An 18523-nucleotide genomic window follows, 5' to 3' on the forward strand; every position below is an offset into this window, starting at 1 on the left:
ACCGCAAAGGAGCTGATTTCTAACTGTAAGAAATTTGATTATTAGTTAAGGTGGTGAAAATCCACCTCAAATAATAATTACAGTCATTGTCAATGTGAAGCACTAAAGTTAGTTTATACATTTGCACTTAACCCTCTGATAGCTTATCACAAAATGATCATACTTAACTTGGGCAACCATGATTATCTGGTCACACTATACTGGGTCTAAAAGTCAAAAGTTAAGGTTGACTATGAAGGATCATGCATTGGATACAGGAACTAGGTTCATTCCACTGGAAAGTTTACCTTCAAACCTAGAAATGTTTACGGAGAAAAAGTGGTAGTTGACAAGGCATCAAGCTGCATACTGGACCCGAAGCAGGGCTCGATGATGACCAAGTGCCTGGGGGTGTGAAAGCACCACTTGTGGGCTTGGACTAAGTCTAACAAAGGGCTGCAGCAGGGCCCAGGACAGGTCCACTTGGTACTGTTCAGCTGTGCAGTTTCAGGGAATGAGCCTCTGTGAGCTTGGTATGTCCCTGTGGCCCACATGGGTGGTCAGCCAACTGACCCTTGGAATCATTTCTGGGTTTGTGGCAAGTAGGGCCAGCCTTCCTGTAGGTTCTTCAGTCAGCAGGGTAGTCCCTGTTCTGATTCTTCACAGGTCCATAAGTGTTCGAGGAGAGGTCTTTTGGGTCCATGATTACAGTGAGTGCCAACTTGTAGGTGAAGGGTTAGTTTTTGTTCACCCCTAAAACAGTTCTAGCCAGTTACGCTACCCACACTGGGTTTGGTGCCATGCAAACTACAGAGACAATGAGAGGCAGGTCTTGATATGAGCTTCATCTGCCACAATAGGCATGCTTTGGAGCTCAGGAAGGGGCTAGGCACACCCCCAGGCCATACAGTCAAGGGGGGGGGGGTGCTTTCCCACTCCCTGGGTCCTTTGTCAACTGTCTGGAAGCAATACACAACTCACCACAGGGTAGATATCAGGAGCTGGCGACAGCTGTACACGGCAGGAAAGAATTTTAATATTGGGCAGGAAAATGACAACTTTCTAAAAGGGTAATTTCAGAAATAGTAATATAAAATTAGAGTTGATCATTAAGTTGGATTTAAAATTACTATTAAGAGTTCCTGAACCATTTTTCTAGCTAACCCCAAACTGAAGTTAGCACTTAATAGCAATAGTGTTGCGACAGCAAAAAAATGATTTTAGAGGTTTTTCACTGCCAGTATATGTAAAATATACATTGGATATGTTCTACTATGCACCCTGCTCTATGGGCATTTAGGACTTACGTTAGCGGTGGCATATAAGTGTTGAAAAGGAAGATCTAGGCCTAGCAAATATTTGTTTTTCAAGGTCAAAATGGCATTTTTAAACTACACAGCCAGGTTGCTTTGGCAGACGAAGAGACATGTTTTACAGGTCTACTTTAGTGGAAGACACAGTGAGTGCTGACGCCCACTAGTAGCATTTAATTTACAGATCTTGGGTACATGTAGCACCGTAAACTAGGTATTTATAAGGAAATGTACTGTGCCAATTAGATATTAGACATTTTATTACCAAACTTAGAAGAGAGAACATAAGCACTTTACTTCTGGAGAAGCCCTTTTGAAGATTCTGGAGAAGCCCCTCTAATTACTGTCCAGATGTTGAGGCTATTTGTCTTTCATTCCCACGCATAATAAGTGCACTATCACTTTAGTATCTTGGCATTATGTCAGAAAACCAGTATAATGCAAACAACTCCCCCAGACCTAAGCTTTAGGATATGCAGGGTGTGTGGGAAGGAATTTCTAAGTTTAACCACTACCACAACTGAAAACGCATGATTCCACATCTTAGCAGTTTTTGTGGGAAGTATCTGGACCAACACAAAGGCATCAAATCTGATGGTGATTATAGGGTTTACTACCTGAACCTTTCTGCCACAAATTTCAGGGTCTACAGGTAGAAGGGCCTGTGGGTAGTAATCATAATTTTTCATTTTACTCTTTTACATACAATATCTCAGGGACCTCAGCATGCTAGAGATATGGTCTCATTTCCAAAGGTCGGTCAGTAGTCATACAGCAGCATTTTGCATGGTCAGCAGCAAGTACATGATTGTCACTGAGGCATCCAGGTAAATGTTTGCATAATCATGTCTTGATTGAATTATAGCCTTGGCCATGGTTACATACAACTGGGGGCTACCAAATCGGAGGATTCTTTGGTGTACTTTTAAGCAAAAGAAAGGTTGTGGTGGTGCTCAGGCCAGAGGTTTCAGTGTCAGCCTTGAATACAAGATCAGCTTCTAGTTGTGAACTGATGTTAGCTCTTTAGATTTAACCTTCATCATTTATGGCCAGGTGAGATTTGACCATTTGGCTATTTCTAGAGAAACTAGCAACGTTCCCTTCTGCATTGACAAGGCCAGTTCCATTTTTAATTCCTATTCCTTCTGGGGGTTGGACTTTGTCAACAGTTTTGGGCCTACCCACAAGTTCTACCCTTCACAGAACTGCCACTCTGTCAAGCTCAGTAACAGCCACTAATCTAGTCTATGGGGAACCCTTTTCATCTGCAAACCCCCACCTGAGAACAAGCCCTATTTAAGCCACAGTGTATCTCAACAGGATAATAATACCACCATGGCCAAAATGTATTTTGACTCATTCTGCCTCCTAGGTCAGATTTCTGTCCCCAAGTTAGGGCTAGCTGTTCCCCTAAGGAAAGCAACCAATAGAGGTCACTGACAGCTGTCTGTGTCAGGAACCAGGCCCTTATTCATCTACTGACAGGTGGATACTCCCATTTGGTGCATTGAGTAGCTCTCATTTCCAGCCGTTGGGCTGGCAAGGAGTCACTTACTTGCCCTGAGATCCTTAGGTTTCTCAGAGTCAAACACCTCAACTTCAAATTGCAGACACCCTCTTTCCACTCTCACTTCTGCCATCTGTGAATCTTTACCTTGAGCCTGAGCATAAGTCTGGCGGTCCAGGACTTGTAGGATAGGCACACAGTCCCCCTCAAGTGTAACAAACTCTGCCTGTGTCTTGTAGAAGTCTATCTGGTCCAGGTCCTCTTCCACCTGCTGCTGTGACAATAAAGGTGACCTGTGAAAGCCCCTCGAGTCCAGAAGTGGCCTCACTAATGCCAGTCTTTGGGTGTCCTCCCATCATTGATGACATCCATGTCCTACCTCTCACTTTCTCTTAGGCATCTGTACCCTCCACTTAGCAACAATATCCCCAGATATATGGATAGGTAGGGGTCCCTGGGCAGCCTCACCCATGGGTACTTACTGCAGAGAATACAATTTATGGCCATCCTGCAACTGAGAATCACTTTTCTCTGGGCAGTAACACCCTCTCTTTTTAAGGATTGGCTGGCTACAGGATGTCACTTCTGCCCATGGGTATGCTTTTCCCCACACATCTGTCCTGGCATATTGTTCTGGGGAAATCAGAGTTCCCACCATCATGGTCTTGCTGCTACTGAGACTCCATTCAAGGTGACCCTCTCAAAATGATTCCTACCATGCTCAGGGATCAACAGCATAACTTCAGCTATCTCCAAATAGCTGCTCTGGGCAATCATCCACCAAAGCTACACTAGTAACAACTGTAGAGTACCTAGTAGTGTAAGCCTTCCTCTTGAAGCATGAGGAATTATCTACCTGTGTCAAAGCACCTACCTTCTCAATGTTTTTTTCTTCCTGAATTCCAACTATCCTGCTTTTCGGAAGTGGTTTGGGACTCTTTTCGTTTGTCAGATTTTTGAGATTATATGGAGTCTTTCTGAAATGTGTTGCTCCCTTACTTTACCAAATGGGGGCCTTACCCCCTTTATTGCAATTACCTCATGGGATCTTTTGAATGTTCTACACCTAAGCCTCGTTACAAGCTTGTTATCGGCTTGGAATCTATTAGATACAGCAACTCTGAAGAACGATTACACAAGATGTGCTCCTGCATAACCAAATTTTGCAGCTCATTGTAAGTGTTCAATGTTTAGCCAGTCACAAAGCCCTCCAGTACTTTCAGTGAGATATTTAAAAAAATCAGTTCAAGTTTGTTGTGGACCCTCTGGTGTGTCTCAGAACCTCTTGCAATATTGTTCTGAAGTGAGACCAAATGCCTGCATTAGTGCACCTTTCATGTGGGAGAATGAATAGCTACCTTCTCTTCTAGAGCCAAAGTATATCCCTCCCTAGGCATTAACCTTCATAACAATTTTCCCCAGTACTGTTTGTCTACCCTCCTCAACTTCAATGCCCTCTCATAGTAAGTTAGACATTTATCAATGCCATCCCCCTCTAAAAATGCTAGGAACTACACCTTTGGGCAAGTGGGGGTTGTGAGACCCGCCCTGTAGACACCTCACCTCTGCTGCCACCATCTTCTTTGGACTGCACAAGTTCCAATCTGTCCTTCTTTTCCTCTAAGGGCAGCTTTTTTTCATCCACTTTCAGCATCCTACCCGCCAGGATTATCACTGCCAGTTGTGCCTGAAAAACTCCCTCTCTGACTGCTTACCACTGTATTCCATCTGAGGGATAGCCAGCTCAGAACATCTCAGGCTATTGGAGTCTCCATCACTTTTAGCCCTAGAAGCACACCTGTCTTGACATCTTGCAGCTAAAAATGCTCTGGTCCAAATCTGTGGGCAGACACCCAGAATTAATGGGATTTGATGTATATTTCATTTGCTAGAGAATTGGAGCAAAGGCAAATTAATTGCATATCTCCAGGGCCAGGACTCACCTCATCTATTAAGATGGTGGTGCGGAAGGAGGATGAGCTGGTGATGTATATATATCCTAAAATGCTCTAGTCTTAATAATAAGATTTTGTGTCATTCTGGGTATGTGATCTTTTGTTTCCTTCAAATAAGCTTTGTGCTAATAAAGGTTCATCATACTTTCTGCTCATGGAGAAACCTCCTTATATTGATTACATTTTGGTCCATGCCTAATATTGAGAACAATGGCCCTCATTATAAAGAGGAAGAAACTGGAAATATCTATAGTGCATCCAACTCTGCTGGGTCAGAATTTATTGGGGGCAATCATGACCATCCAATTAAGAGTGTGTTCAGGTAATGGGGAATAAAATGCAGATTCTGGTGCCGACCATACCAGTGTCTCCATGACCCATATTTAACAAGCATTTGCCCCTGATAAATATGAACTGTTTTTACTTGAAAAATGTGTCTAGCACAAAACTCATATTCCCAATATGTATAGCAACGGGAGTTACCACAATGATTGGAATTTAATAGCCAACCTGTACTGAAGGTGTTTTGGACTGAAGCATGCCCGAATATTGACCTCTGTTCACTCGCACTACATTTCTGGTGATTTGAACATCAACCAGAGCTCTTCTCAAAATAGTCAGTCTCTCTTCAACATTGTTCAGCACAGGAGTAAGGCAAATTATAAATTAATTGTTAGAGGTCAATACACACAATAACGGAGTTTAGATCTCAGCATTAAAGAATGAAAAACAGTAATGCTTGGTTTGTTTTAAGAGTTGAAGCCAGAGGCATGTCAAGCATGTTCTGATCCTAATCATCAAGATAATCTAGCTTGATTAGCCTTACCATCTAGGTAAATGCTCAATGACAACTGGGTTAAAGCACTCTGGTTGTTGGGTTCCTAATGTGTGATCATATGCAGACGATCAGATCAGCAAGTGGGTGGCACATTTTAAGTCTAAATGTGGGGCTCAAATAAATTAAAGTCGACAAGAAGGTCTTAAATCTGTAATCCCACTATAAAACTGTCACTGAAACCAGAAGCAAATTCTTTTTCTGGTTGATAATATGATCAATATAATCAAGAACCTAATTGATTGAACCAATCTTGATTCAATTATTCTATACAAGTTGTAAAACAGCACCCATAAAGAATAGAATATATAACAGTATAATCTCTTGTATTAGTATCCCATGACAATTTAGAGTACTAGAGAACTGTGGGAGAGATGACAAGTCTCTACGGACCTTGTGAGAAGAAAAATGTGGTTTTAGGACCTCACCCACCAGTTCAACGGTTGATTTTTCAGGTAGAAAATGACCATGTGTTAATAAAAAGAATGTTATAACAAACCCAATCCAAAGCAGGAAAGCCGGTACATTCAAGGAAAGCCACAGAGAGTTCCATGGAAGAATAAAGTAAGTTGTTTTAAGCAAATTTATCAGCTTACATGTTTTTGACAGTTCAGGTGTCGAAGAGGTCAATGAGTCCAAAACCTTGTCATTGATGTCGGCAAAGTATCCAGAAGCAGTTTGTGCAAAAACTGGACCCGTGTTTGTAGGTATGGTGGGTGTTTCCGTGGTGGCTCAGAATAAATGATGCCATCCGTCTGTGTTAAAGTTGTGTCAAATCGATCAGTTACTTTTGTATTGTTTGATGTCAGTGGAACCAAAGCATGATCATTTTCCACCCTCCCCAAGCTCGTAGCGTTATCAGTGTTGCTGCTTACAACTTGTAGAGGAACTTCTTGACCAGTGAGAGGGATTTGGAAACTACTGGTTGTTCCTTTTGGTCGGCTGTGCAGTCGGCCACATGGTGTAACGTGGCATTGTCGATAGATACAAAGCAGTTTTCTTTGGCACCTGCCAACGGTGGTAGAATGACAGTTTTGGTACCGTGTATTCCCAAGACTGGGACTGGTGCATGATAGGAAGGGCCAAACTCCTTTTTCACAGCGACCTTTTCACATACTAGATCCCCAACCTTAGGAATCCAGCCTGTAGGCATTCTAGGTACATCCTTATTTCCTGTGGAGGCAGCACTGGCAGAAGCGTTGTTGTCAAGGAACTGCTGTAATTCCTGTAGGACAGTGACATGTTAATTTATGTCAAAGGGTGTTCGTGCCGCCTCCATGCCAGGACCATCAAAATCTGGAACATACATTTGAGTTCCAAACAGGGACTCATATGAAGTACGGCCCCACAGGGACCTTCTAGGCAGATTGTTAAGTGCTGTCTAGACTCCATACAGGTGGTTAAGCCAACTACGACCCGTACACAAGACTCTGGGTGTTAAGGACTACGTTAAATCACGGTTTAGTTACTCCATAACACTATTTCCCTCAGGATGAAATAGAGACAAGGACTGGAGTTTTACCCCCAACAAAGCCATGGCGTTCCAGAATTTCCTTGAGGCGAAAGCAGAGCCCTGGTCCGAATGGAAAGCCACAACTGTATATGTACCGATAAAGACTTGCAAATCTTTAATAACAGTCTGAGCATCAGATGAGCGTTGTGGTCACACCCATATAAATCTGGAGCAGGAGTCAACAGTGACTAATATGTATTTGTATGCACGGTCCGGTGTTGGGGAACACAATGGTCCAAGTACACACATTGTAAAGGTTTGTTGGAAATTAGGAGGGGTGTCTGTGGTAGGCGCTTAGCAGTGGAAACTTTAATTTGTTGGCAGATGTCACAACAAAGGACATACTGCTTGGCCTCTTTGTATAGGCCTGGCCAGCAATAACGGGCTTGTAACAATGATATTGTAGCAGCCACACCAGCATGGGCAGATGCCACCCCCTCATGTGGTGCTTTAATCAACTCTGGTCTTATATCTTTTTGGGAATATTTTGAACCCTCACGTCTGGTATCTTAACCTCAGCATTTAGGAAGCCTCCCATTCGGTAGGAATATTTAGCAGGAAATGCTTTTGGATAGGGGGTAACTTCAGCCATAGCTTTCACGGCAGCCCATATGTCTTCGTCTGGTTTCACACCTAAGCGGGTTACTGCAGCAACAGTGGCCGTAGCCACTGCTGACTTTGTGGCTTCATCAGCCAGTGTATTCCAAGCAGCATGTATTCCAACGCACTGGTGTCCAAGTGTAGGTACAGCATGGACGTTTGGTAGCGTTTCCTTCAGACCTGCTACTTTCCCCCACAGAAGTCTGTGTTTAATGGTGTTGCCTTTAGAATCTCTGAACCCATTCTGGTGCCAGTAATGCAGGAATTAATTGGAGGACTGGACACAGTAGTACGAATCACAAACAATCAGCGTCAGCTGTGCAGAATCCGGATGTTCCAGTGCCATCACCAGAGCCTTTAGATCTGCTAGTTGTGCTTTGCAATCCCCTGGGGTTTGCGTAAATGTATGTTGGAACAAAATGTATTATTATTATCCTCCATGTAGCCACTTATGACTGCGCAAGCAGTAGAGTATTGATGCTTTGTACCAATTGCAGGTTGCGCTGAGCCATCGGTGTACATGACTCTTTGATACTGATCAATAGGTAGTGTTTTTGCAGGAACTGGGTATTCTGGTTCATATTGTAAAAATTCTTGAAATTCAAAAATGTAGTCTACATCAGTGGCTGTCAAAGACGTGGCCCATTGTATCCAACGTGGATGTAATGCTTTAGCGTTTGGAACCTTGGCTTTGGTGACAGCCTCAAGGGCTGGAATTGGAGAGACAACAATAATGCATTTGTCGTGGGCTAGAGGTCTTTCTCTAATGACAGCCATCTGAACAGCAGTGAGAATTTTCTCAGGAGCAAAGCGTTGTTCTGCTGCTGAGTACAAATGTGATTTGTATGCAATCGGGTCTGTCTTACCCTCATTGAATGTTACATAGGTGAAACCAATGGCACCAGCAATTACTCTGATGACCAAGTGTGTTTTATTGTTCCTTGTATGTAAATGTTGTGCTACAAGCATGTCTGTTTGCAGGTCTCTGAGAATGCAAGTGTGTTCAACTGTCCAAAATTTACTTGAAAAGTCAGGACATATTAAGTCATATAAAGATTTTATGCGTGTTGCATAATCTAGAATGTAAATTCTGCCAAAATTTAGGAAACCCAATAGAGATTGGAGTTTTTTAATGGTATTTAGAGGTTGTAATTGTGCACATTTTTCTAAGAAGTGTGGCGCTAGGCTCTTTCCTTCACTCGATAATTCATATCCGAGAAACAGGACACTGAGGAAGGCTATTTTTGTTTTTTTTTAATTGAATTTTTAGCCAAATTCAGCAAATCCCACAACAATGCGGGCTACCCATCTTAAATGTTGTAACAATTCATCATCTGTGAGATAGATATAATCTACGTAGGACAATGCTTCAGGATCAATGTCGTGCAAGATTGAAGTCACATGAGCCGCGAACAGTCCTGGACTGTTCTTGTGCCCCTGGGGTAAACAACAGAATTTCTGGGAGCCTAGTGCACTGAAACTTGTTAAGTCTCTACTCTCAGGTGCTATATTGTGGCAGAAAAAAACCATTGGAAATGTCCAGTGTTGTTTTGTATTTTTTGCACACTATGGGCTTGATGTAGGAAGCCTTTTGCGCCTCACAAACTGCTAAAAACGCAGTTTGCGAGGCGCAAAAGGCTGAACGCAATGCAGAATCACATTTTGCGAGTCGCTACCGACTCGCAAAATGTGATTCTGACTCGCAAATAGGAAGGGGTGTTCCCTTCCTATTTGCGACCACATCGGAATGTAGAGTTGATTTGTGACCGCGAAAGCGGTCGCAAATCAACTCGCAGTTACCATCCACCTGAAGTGGATGGTAACTCATTCGCAAAAGGGAAGGGGTCCCCATGGGACCCCTTCCCCTTTGTGAATGCTCACAAAAATATTTTTGCAGCCTACTCTGAAAAAACCGAAACAAAAAGGTTTCGGTATTTTTTCTTTTTGCAGCTCGTTTTCCTTTAAGGAAAACGGGCTGCAAAGAGAAAAAAAAAAACTGCTTTATTTAAAAGCAGTCACGGACATGGTGGTCTGCTGTCTCCAGCAGGCCACCATCCCCGTGAGTGCCTAGATTCGCTATGGGGTCGCAAACTGCGACCCACCTCATAAATATTCATGAGGTGGGTCTTTGCGACCCCATAGCGAGTCGCAGAAGGTGTCTGAGACACCTTTCTGCATACCAGTTTGCGAGTTGCAATTTGCGAGTCGGAAGGACTCGCAATTTGCAAGTCGCAAATTGGTTTGTACCTGCATCTGGCCCTATGTTGTTCATCAGTGCTGTGCTATGTGAGTTTTGCATAGCATATGTGCGTGTTTGACTGTTTAAATGTCTGTAGTCTAAAAGTATTCTGTATGAATGGTCCGGTTTAGCTACTCGGAATTAAGGATTATTTATTGGGGAGACGCAGGGTTCAATTACGCCTCGGTACTCCAGTTGTGTGAGGATTTTCCCTCACGGGTGCTTCAGCATCATCTTTTATTGGATACTGAGTTTGAGGTTGGGGTTGATTTTTAATAGGAATTATGTGGTAGGAGGAATCTTTGTCCCATTTTACATGAATGCGATATAACGCGGGTGCCTGAGTCAATGCCCAATCAATGTCCGCAGTTTCTACTTGTATAAAGTCATCAGTTGCTTTCACCTCCAGATGCTCTAGAAGACTTCGGCGAACTATTGTGACCTCTGCCGCCCTGCCTAGCAGCGCTAGTGCCCACTTCCTGTTCTTCAAAAGAGCCCTCTTCTTATGTGGCATGTTGAACTGCAACTGCTGCCACCTTTTTCTTTTTAAATTGGTGTTTTTGTTGGGGAGGTTTCTCTTCTAACAGAAACCTCTGTTGAGCATTGTGATTCCTATCTTGGTTTCACATACTCTGTTCTCCGCTCGGACCGCCCACCTCTCTCACTGCGTTTTTCCGATGAGTCCTGAAAGGAACAAGTTTGGCATGTATCAGTATATTGATATCTGTCAGGCGTTTTTATATGATCTCTATTTCTGAGATTATATCTATTCTGTGGGGTCTCTGTGCACGAAGATTCTCCCCTTTCTTTTCTAGGAGGTTGTTGTTTTTTTATCCCAGCGTTTCTTATTACCCTCAGGAGCTTGCTTAGTAAAATATTTATTAGATTTGCCCTGAAATTGTGGTTTTGTTGGTCCGGCCCCCAGACTATCTTGACCAATGCTAGAGTAGGTCTCTGTGATAATCTTTGGCAGCTCACGTTCTTGATTCTGTTGAGGAACATCCTGGATCCGCATGTGCACCGCTAATGCGACCACTTCCCCCTTAAGGTTACTCAATATAATGGAAGATACACTGGCAAAGTTGCCCATGAGGGACTTCAGCTACAGCTAAGTTTGCTAATGCAGGGTGAGGTGTATAAGTGGCCAATAAAGACCAGGTAGGACCATCATTACTTAGAGGACCTCACCTAACTGGTAAAATTGTGTGGGTGGTAGGGTGCCGTCAAGCCAATTATTATGTTCTTGATAAGATAATGGTATTTCTAAATATGCATATGCTCTGTATTGTCCAGGTACGTTTGCAAGTGTATAGTGATGAAATGTGTTTGTGTTTCCATCAACTTCTGGAAATGTGACCCAAGAATAGAAAAGTTCTGTTCTATAAGCTGCGTGTGCATCAACAACAATTGTGACTGGACCCCATTGGGCCGTTAAGCCATGTGCCAATAAATGTGCTGTCAGGGATTGTCTCATATTGACTGCAATTGCTACCTGTTGTGAATTCGCCATGAGATGGTAAACTTGTTCAGAGATAAACACACCAAATGGAGAGTCTCCTTTTAGAGTTTAAGCTTGAACAACCTCCAGCATCAGATAGGTGTTCCCTACTTAGCTGAGAAAATCCTCAATACCACGGACGTCTCTGTATATAGTACTGAGGTGTCTTTGTATATAGTGAGACAGAGATACTCAGGAGGACCCGACAATTAGAGCCTGACAAAACATTGGCAGCGCCATGTCGCATAGGCTCTCATTATTCTAATGAGACTACTGGATTTTGAGTGTGAGTGGTAGAATCGCCTGCGGTGTGGGATACTGAGTCTAACCCACTACAGGTGACACCTGTCACCCCAATCCAGGTTTTGCTCCGGCTAACTAGCAGTGCCTCATCTCTACCCAAATGCAGGGATGATTGGCGAGCCGAGCGCATGACATAATTGATTTCTCAGGGAAACCGTGGTCACTCAGGTCTCATCCGTTTCTCTCAGTTACATTAGTCTCACATACACAATGACAAACAGAGGCAGTATATGTTTCAATAAGATTTTAATAAAGGGACTGCATCAAAAGCATGGGCTGCAATAACCAGGACGATACAGCATGCAAAGATTAAAATTGTGACAAGGAGAGTAAAGCATGGAAATAACGCTACCATATTGTCCCTAGTCAATAGACTAATTCCTACCTGGGATATAATAGAGCACAGCATGTTAAGCTCTAATTCTGCCCTTCAAGTTCCCATGGGAAGACATCATCCGACATACCTGAGCAAAGGCCTGAAGTCTGCAAATGCGGGTGTAGCGAAGCGTTCAGCAATCAGCATACAGTCATGGTTCTCTGGCTGGAATCTCCCTCTAACGTGTAAGGGACAGGGAAGTGTTTTCATAATGAAACAGCTGTTCTGAGAAAATATCCCTACGTAAGGATGTGTGTTTTTCTTTGAATGTCAGAGACAAAAATTGTACCACGTTCACCGGCAACCTATCTTACTGCAGCCTTGAAAGAAGCACAGAGCGAGCAAGAATGTCTTGTTTGAGAGCATAGTGCTGGCCTAGGCAAAAACAGCTAGAAAGAGAGAAATAAAACAAGACTTCAAAAGTGGCTGTTGTAAGAATAACAAAACGAAGCTGAATAAAATATATTTAGGTTAAAGTGCAGAGCGGCAGACCTAGTATGCTAAATTATGGGTATGAAGCTATAACTAAAATGGCTACACAACACCAGAGGATCATAATATATGTATATGTGGAGCACACAACGTACAGCCTGAACTTTCTGCAGTCACTATCACTATAGGTGGATAACAAATGTTTATACTTACCTAGCTGAATGGTTCTTATTTTACCAGCTTCAGAAGATTGGAAGGCTGAGAAGACCTGCTGAAGTTGTAAGTTGTCACCAAAAAGCGAGACACAGATCTCTGCAGTGGATGCCTTTGTACACTAACTACCAGATCTGATTCAAGATAGTCTGTGTAATGCAGAACATTCAGGCAACACCAACTTGACCATGAAACTATGGGTGATCTGTAATCTTACCAAATATATTGGGTCTTGGATGAAACTTACCAGGCTGGTCTAAAACGCGTAACTGGCTCATTGCATGACAACGTTGATTATAGTGTTTGCCAAGGTCAAGTACGTTATAGTGTGCTGTGGTTTTTGTTGTTATAATATGTCCCAATCAGAGTATAAATTGCAAAATTATACATTTTTATCAACGTCTTTTCTAAACATCACCTACATTTTTTGCGCCAAAGCTTCTAAAAACATATTGAAAAAATATACCCACGTCTCTGGTAGTGATCATTGAAAAGTATGTGGATAATACCATTATTTGGCAAACGTAATCTGTGAACATGACTATGCTATGTAAGAAAAAAAATTCAAATATTGCTGCTACGAGATAGTCAAAATATATATTTTTCATTAAAGTACAGATGATTTCACGTTGTGATACAAGACAATGCATTCTATGAAAGTAGACAGATAAATTCCCCTGCTCTCATAATTACTAGAGCTGCATAGTAATTCATATTTCATAGAAATTGAATTTTTCTACATAAAACTTTGTTTTTTGTTGTAGAGACTGTATCTAATGCACTAAAATGATTTAAAACGGTATACTTATTTGCACCGAAGACTTCATCACAGAAATCTAGTGTTGCGCTTTTTGCTATCTTATGGTGATTATAACATCCTTCAATAAATTATGATTGAAACAACTCTGCCTAAATGCTCATGTAAAGTTATCTAGTCAAACATAGTTCAAAACTCACTTAATTTCGCATTCCTTGACTGACTGCATGACTCGCAGCTCCAGTATAAATTATGAATGCATAAATGCTTCTATTGCTATTAAATTATGTAATGGCACCTTCTGTGGGAAGATTTATGGCACGACATCGGAGTTCAATTAATTATGTTACTGTGGGAAATTCTCATTCGAGCCAATTAACTGGAGAGCTATGCTGTGCTCTGCAGAGATGTCTGGTAGGGAGAAACAATCACTAATGATTCTACATGTCTTCACCCTCGATTGCAGGTATCAATATACAAAGTTCAAGTTTCTAGTCTTTGAGATCTGTTTAGTAATAAAGAACCCCTGCCAATACTTATATCAACGTTATAATAGTACTAATAATACTAATCATATTTTAGTAAAACTAATAATAATTTAGTAATAAAGAATCCCTGACAATACTTATATCGACTTTATAGTAGGACTAATAATATTTTACTACAACTTATAATAATAATAATTTAGTAATAAAGAATCCCTGAAAATACCTACATCAACATGTTCGAGTAAATTAACTATAGGCGTGTGACTTTTTTTATTACACAAGCATAGTCTTGCACTATCCCTTATAGTTTCCCTATGCTTATTGCTCATAGTTTCACCTTTTTCAAATGTATGCACTTGAGTGGATTTTCATCACAAACTGGCAATACTTTCTTGCTATTGGCAATATTTCGGCGCGGGAGGAGTTGAAAATGGATGTGCTTTTTTCTTGAGACTTAACTTTAACACCTTTTTCCTTGTGAAGTTGTAACTGGACAGATGTTGATGTTTTTAATCGCAATACAGGAAAGCCTATGCGCATAAAATTTCACAAAATCTTGGCAGAAAACAAAAGGCCTGATTTAGGGTTTGGCAGGCAGGTTCTTTCAACCATGACAAACAACCCATTTGCATTATTACTTTTCAAATATATTCTAAGGCAGCTGTGATATGACGGACGGGATATCAGTCATGTTTGTTTTGGAGTAACGTGTCTACCAAACGTTTAATGTGGCCCTTAGTATTTATTACACTTGGGGCAGGTATGGAGAGAAAAATGTTGCAACTTTTTGAATGTCACTAAAATACACATGATCCCTACAGTTTAAAATGTGCTCCGGAAAGAACTACATTGTGTAAAGTAAATGAATTATAACATTGAATTTATGTCCCTTCTTTTCTCAGATTAGTGGAACTCCTTCCTACCATGAAAATCAACTATTATTGGGGGATTGCAAGCAAGTGCCTCACCTACAGCAAGGCTGCGTCTGATCCTTTTGTCTACTCACTTCTGCGTCAGCAATACAAGAAGGTTCTTCTCAATATCATCAACAGGATTCTTAAAAGAGATTTGTACCCATCTTCAGGGTACAACAGTTCTCTTGACACAGAAAATGACTACTGCCTTCACAGGGCCCCCTAACACCTTCAGGCCGGTTGTTTTAATTGTGATCCTTGGCCTCTAGAGCAAGGGGTGGTTAAAAAACGTGGTAATTTAATAAACCAGAATTAAATAAAGCATTACCAAAGCCCACGGGTCTGTATTACCTATGAATAGTGGTGTCAGGCTCTGTTTAGATGCGATGCACACTAAGTCTGCATTTATAAACAGATCAATATAGAGAGACATAAATGCGAATAACCAATATGCCAAAAATGTATCCACCATTTCATAAACAAACATCAGATATATTCAGGTAATCTTGCTAGGAGTCAGTCGTGGAGGTATTCATTGTGAATAACAGCATTAGACAGGTTGCTTCTTCAAGCAGAATTACTAAACCGGCGTGCAATACTGTTGCAATGTGAGTTGTCTTTAAATAAAAAATGTGTAAAAAGAACCCTCTCTGAAGTTAATGGCAGGAACACATGACAGATGAAAGCAGTTTATTTTGTTATACAAAAGGTCATTCTCCTTCGATTGTCCAGCTTTCAAACGGCCTTTGTAGAGCTTTTCCTGCTATTATATGCTTTCATATGTAAGGGACTGTATATGATTCTCAAATTAATGCTTTAGAATGTAAGATATTTGCATTTTATTTTGCCATTTTATCTTTCTAACACATTTTTAATTTCTCGATTATCAGTCACTGTATCGCTCAATGTTTTTTAACACCTCTTCAGAATGATGAAAATATGAAATGATATCACATGAGTGAACTGCCCTCATGGATTTCTGAAATAAGAAGTATTAAAATGATTTGATTCGAATTCTTCACTCCATCTATTTTTGTAATACAGCAAAAGAGGCACTATTGGGTGACACATCCCATGTTTCTAATATTCAATGGTATGTATAGTTTTTATGATTAGCTGGCTTTAGGTTTGCTATGCTCACATCTCGAGTTGCAGAATCCCTCTTTCTTGGAGCGCAATTTCAGTGTTTCTTATATGTGACATGTTCCCTGGGGATTTCATTAAACAATCTAGGAATTTCTCAATAACATGCATTGCTTCAATCAAAGCAACACCTTGGTCATACAACATCAGGTGTTGATGAATGTCTCACAGCTCAACAACAATTTCAATAAGCATAAATCTGACAAACTAATGCTATTGACATTAAGAAGTTAGCCTAGCTTATCCTCTTACCCCATTTACATCAGGCAGTCCAGAGAGATTGTTTACCCGCAATATTCTTCCATGTACCTAATTTTATTCAGTAGACTGATGAGCCCTTGGTATAACATATCTTCTGAAATGTCAAATGAATTTCAGAAATAGGTTAGATATAAGTGCCACACCCATGAAAAACGATGTTTATTTCTTTAAAAGGGTTATTGCAATATGAACATAAATCCTGCATATTTTGGCCACACAGAATATTTCAGTTTAGCATAAGGGCTTGTTACAGAAATGTTCAGTAAGAAATCATTGGACAGTTAATCCTTCTGTAGGTCAAGCTGATCTCTCTAATGCTCATATAGCTAAGGAAAGTGCTATACTTTTTTCTTTCACCTGGAGATAAATTGAAGCTCCTTTCTAATTTCAACTAATTCAAACGCAAGCAGTGGGTGGTTATGGTCAACTAACTATACTGAAGAGGAATGATAGGCCTGCCTGAAAATGGGAAATACTAACTGAGCACTGAAAGAAAGTGTTTATTTATCAGGACTGACTGGAAGTTTGCTGAGTTGATTAATCAAAATGTTAATAATTATATTGCTGTTTAATGACATTTGCACCATTTCTTATGGACCCTTCAAAGTATTAGTACATCAGCTGGTGCCAGGATGAGGTAAACTTAGTTTATTGTTTAGTTAATTAAGTATTGTTAAACATCCATAAATGGACAAAATCGAAAACACATGTCATTGAGTATTATAAAACCAAAATGTTAATGCCTTTTACCATGGCAAGGCAATTTTCAGTTATAAAGCAGATGTTTATTGTTTAGAAAGAGATATTTTTCTTTAGATCATCACTAAAAACTTTTGGTATTAAAACTATTTTCCTTCTTAGTCAACATGCTATCCAGTTGACTTGCAAGTGCTGTAATGTAACATAATATGATTAGAATGAATGTATTGTTACTGTATGTTTTGTTCTATTTAGTAAGGAGTTTACTATCTTTACTATTCTGTATATTTCTCAAAAAAGAGTATTTGCATACAAAATACAGTTATTTTGAATTTTATTTTGCGATAAACTAAAGATAAAAAATTGTGTGCCAGTATTTATGGGAACTGCTTGTGCAGTCTAATGCCTAGAAATGTATAATTCTAATAATACATGTAAATCTGCTTTAGAGTATATTGTTTTGTGCCAAAAGAGTTTTGATAAAATATAAATATTATTGAAATAAACCATACAGATATGTTATTTATGTAATTTAAATGGTCCAGATTGTTTAGCTGGTCTAGAGTTTTAAATGTAAAAAACATTTTAAAGTCATATATTTAAAATGTAGTTTTATGTGATAAAAAATGTCTTATAAAATATTTGGAAAAACAATAAAGATTGTAATTAAATGTTGGCTATTTTAATTTATTTGAATACATATTGCACCCTAGAAGTTAAACATTAAGTGACGGGGAAATTTGATACATAGGCATGTCAGGTCAGATTCAGAGCAAACTTTATTCAATGTGCTGACGGGCATTTTGGAAGGACCCGAAATGATTGAATTTATAAACTTTTCATTTTCAGCATATTCTGGTATTTTTAAATTACTGTTCTTTAAAAAAAGTATTGAGAGCGAAAACACTTAACATATTTATATGCCAATGTATAGACCTCTAAGTTTAGGGTAATTTGTTTTATCTTTCTCTGACGCCTCAAGTGTAAGTTGAATTAATTATATGGGCAACCTCTCAAAGGCATTATTCACAAATTGCAACTATGCTGGTAACACCGTACTTGTGACAATGAGCATACTATCAGTGTGTCCTAGATCAGTGGTTCCCAACCTGTGGTCTGGGGACCCCTAGTGGTCCGCAAAGCCTCCTCAGGGCGTCCGCAACTGCTTAGATAATTAAATAATACTAACATATTTTGTCCGCATCTATCAGTAAGGATGCGGGGGGTCCCCAGATTCCAAAAATGATTTAGTGGGGGTCCCTGTGTTCCAGTAATGAAAACGTGGGGGTCCACAGAAGGTGAAAGGTTGGGAACCACTGTCCTAGATCGTTAGTTCATTAGCCTCAAATAATGCCTTAGGGTGGCACAAGGAAACTGGTGCATTGAAGCTGATGCTCCAGTTCCTTGTAGATATGCCCCTATGTGTGATAAAATGTGCCCATTATACTCATTTATTGGTGCCTTTACTAGTGCTAGTTATGGCTAGTCGATTTTTCCA

General features: G+C 40.4%; 1 protein-coding gene across 1 annotated transcript in view; it reads left to right on the forward strand.

The window, feature by feature from the left end:
• Window positions 1–17696, forward strand: part of GPR78 (G protein-coupled receptor 78) — a 191993-nt gene extending 174297 nt beyond the window's left edge. The window contains exon 3 of the mRNA XM_069234856.1: window positions 14911–17696. Within this exon, the coding sequence (XP_069090957.1) occupies window positions 14911–15148 (238 nt within the window). The 3' untranslated portion in view covers window positions 15149–17696. The remainder of the gene's footprint in view (window positions 1–14910) is intronic.
• The last annotated feature ends 827 nt before the right edge of the window (window positions 17697–18523 follow it).

This window comes from Pleurodeles waltl, chromosome 1_2 (assembly GCF_031143425.1).
Source record: "Pleurodeles waltl isolate 20211129_DDA chromosome 1_2, aPleWal1.hap1.20221129, whole genome shotgun sequence".
In the NCBI taxonomy this organism is placed as follows: Eukaryota; Metazoa; Chordata; class Amphibia; order Caudata; family Salamandridae; genus Pleurodeles; species Pleurodeles waltl.